The sequence below is a fragment of the Myotis brandtii genome, unplaced genomic scaffold, assembly GCF_000412655.1.
Source record: "Myotis brandtii unplaced genomic scaffold, ASM41265v1 scaffold691, whole genome shotgun sequence".
In the NCBI taxonomy this organism is placed as follows: Eukaryota; Metazoa; Chordata; class Mammalia; order Chiroptera; family Vespertilionidae; genus Myotis; species Myotis brandtii.
This window is the reverse complement of record NW_005370704.1, coordinates 825176-826795: the sequence shown is the minus strand read 5'-3', so window position 1 is coordinate 826795 and position 1620 is coordinate 825176. Positions and strand designations below refer to the sequence as shown.

General features: G+C 67.0%; 1 protein-coding gene across 1 annotated transcript in view; it reads left to right on the top strand.

Moving 5' to 3' along the window:
* The window catches only part of FAM166A (family with sequence similarity 166, member A), a 4038-nt gene that overhangs the window by 1056 nt on the left and 1362 nt on the right, over positions 1 to 1620 (top strand). The window contains exons 2-6 of the mRNA XM_005881856.2: positions 61 to 275; positions 336 to 598; positions 691 to 820; positions 1042 to 1136; positions 1357 to 1474. Of these exons, the coding sequence (XP_005881918.1) occupies positions 61 to 275; positions 336 to 598; positions 691 to 820; positions 1042 to 1136; positions 1357 to 1474 (821 nt within the window). The remainder of the gene's footprint in view (positions 1 to 60; positions 276 to 335; positions 599 to 690; positions 821 to 1041; positions 1137 to 1356; positions 1475 to 1620) is intronic.

Genomic DNA, 1620 nt, shown 5'->3' with positions numbered 1-1620 from the left:
GCTGGCTCCTGCCCCCGCCCACCGGCCCTGCCCCCTCCTTCCTTCTCTCCCCGCCACCAGCTATGCCGGCTTCTACCCGCAGCTGCGCTACCAGGTGGGGAACACCTACGGGCGGACCACGGCGCAGCTGCTCACCGACCCCAGCGTGCAGAAGAGCCCGTGCTCCGTGCTGTCCCCCATCTCCAAGCCCAAGTTCATCGAGGACTTCAGCAAGCCCCAGCCGCCCTCGATCCCCTGCCGGGACCTGGCTGAGCCCTACATCCCCCACTACACGGGTGAGCCGAGGCCTCCGCGCCTCCCGCCCTGCTGCTGCTCACGCTGCCCTGTCCACACAGGTCTGAAGCCCTTCAAGAACTTCGAGGTCCTGGGCCAGTTCTCCCCGCAGCTGGCGGAGGCTGAAGGTCTTCCGGGTGAAGAGAGCGCATGCTGGCAGGTCCCACTGCCTCCGGGCTTCATGCCCTACCCACCCTACCCCCCGTGCCCACCAGGCAGGAAGGTGGACTCTGGGGATCTCGGGCACCCGGGTCTGCGGCTGGCATATGGGGAGGAGGCCTGGACGACCACCACCCCCCTCCGAGAGGCCCCTGGGCAGCACCAGGTAACGGACACTGGGACCAGCCTCACCCCAACAAGACCCGGGTGGGGGTGGGGGTGGGAGTGGGGGTGGTGACCCGCCCCCTCCCTTCCCAGCTGTACCACTGCAGGAGGGATGAGTGCCCCAGCCCAGGCCACCAGCAGGTCGAGACCCTCGACGTAGCCAGGTTCCACAGGCTGCCCCAACTGGACCACCCCAACCTGATTCAGCGCAAGGCCATCTCAGGTGGGTGCCGGGCCTGGGCGGGAGGACACCCCACAAGGCCCGGGGGCCCAGCAGGAGTGTGAGAGCAAGGGCTGCCCACGTTTCCGCGAGGCTGGAAGCACCCAGAAGCCCATGCCTATCTGGCCCCAACATGGAGGTGCCCATGGGACGGACTTCCCGGGCAGTAGGAGCAGTGGGCGGTGGAGGGGACCTGAGGTGGCACCAGACCTCTTCCTCCCCAGGCTATGCTGGCTTCATCCCCCGGTACGCCTGGGTGATGGGGATGAACTACCAAAACGGGGTCACACAGGCCATGGACGAGTTTGACAAAAGCCAGGTATGAGGACAGCAGCCTTGGGCCCACCCCCTGGGATTGGCGGGCTGGCTCCCCACCCCCAGGATAGATGGGTCATGGGCAGCCTCCAGACCTGGTGAGGAGGGGATAAGACCCCCCCGCCCCCAGCATTAACCACTCAAATGTCAGCCCCGCCTGCCGGTCACTTGCAGCTGGATACCGGGTGGGGGCAGCCTGCCGGTCACACCTGCCCTTTCCCCAGTTCATGTCTAGAAACCCCATCTGTGCCCTGGGCAAGAGGCTGCCCCGAACGTACTGGCCCAGCAACACCATCCACAACAGCCAGGGCCTGATACCCTTCTACATGGGCTTCATACCATGTGAGTGCGGGGCCCCTTCCCCCTGCTGCTCCACGGGCACAGGGCCAGCTGGGTGTCCCTGGGGTCCCTGAGGGGGGACGGCCCAGCACGGGCCTCTTGTGCAGTCACAGAGACCACCTGCCCCAGGTTCCCGGGGCCCAGGGCAG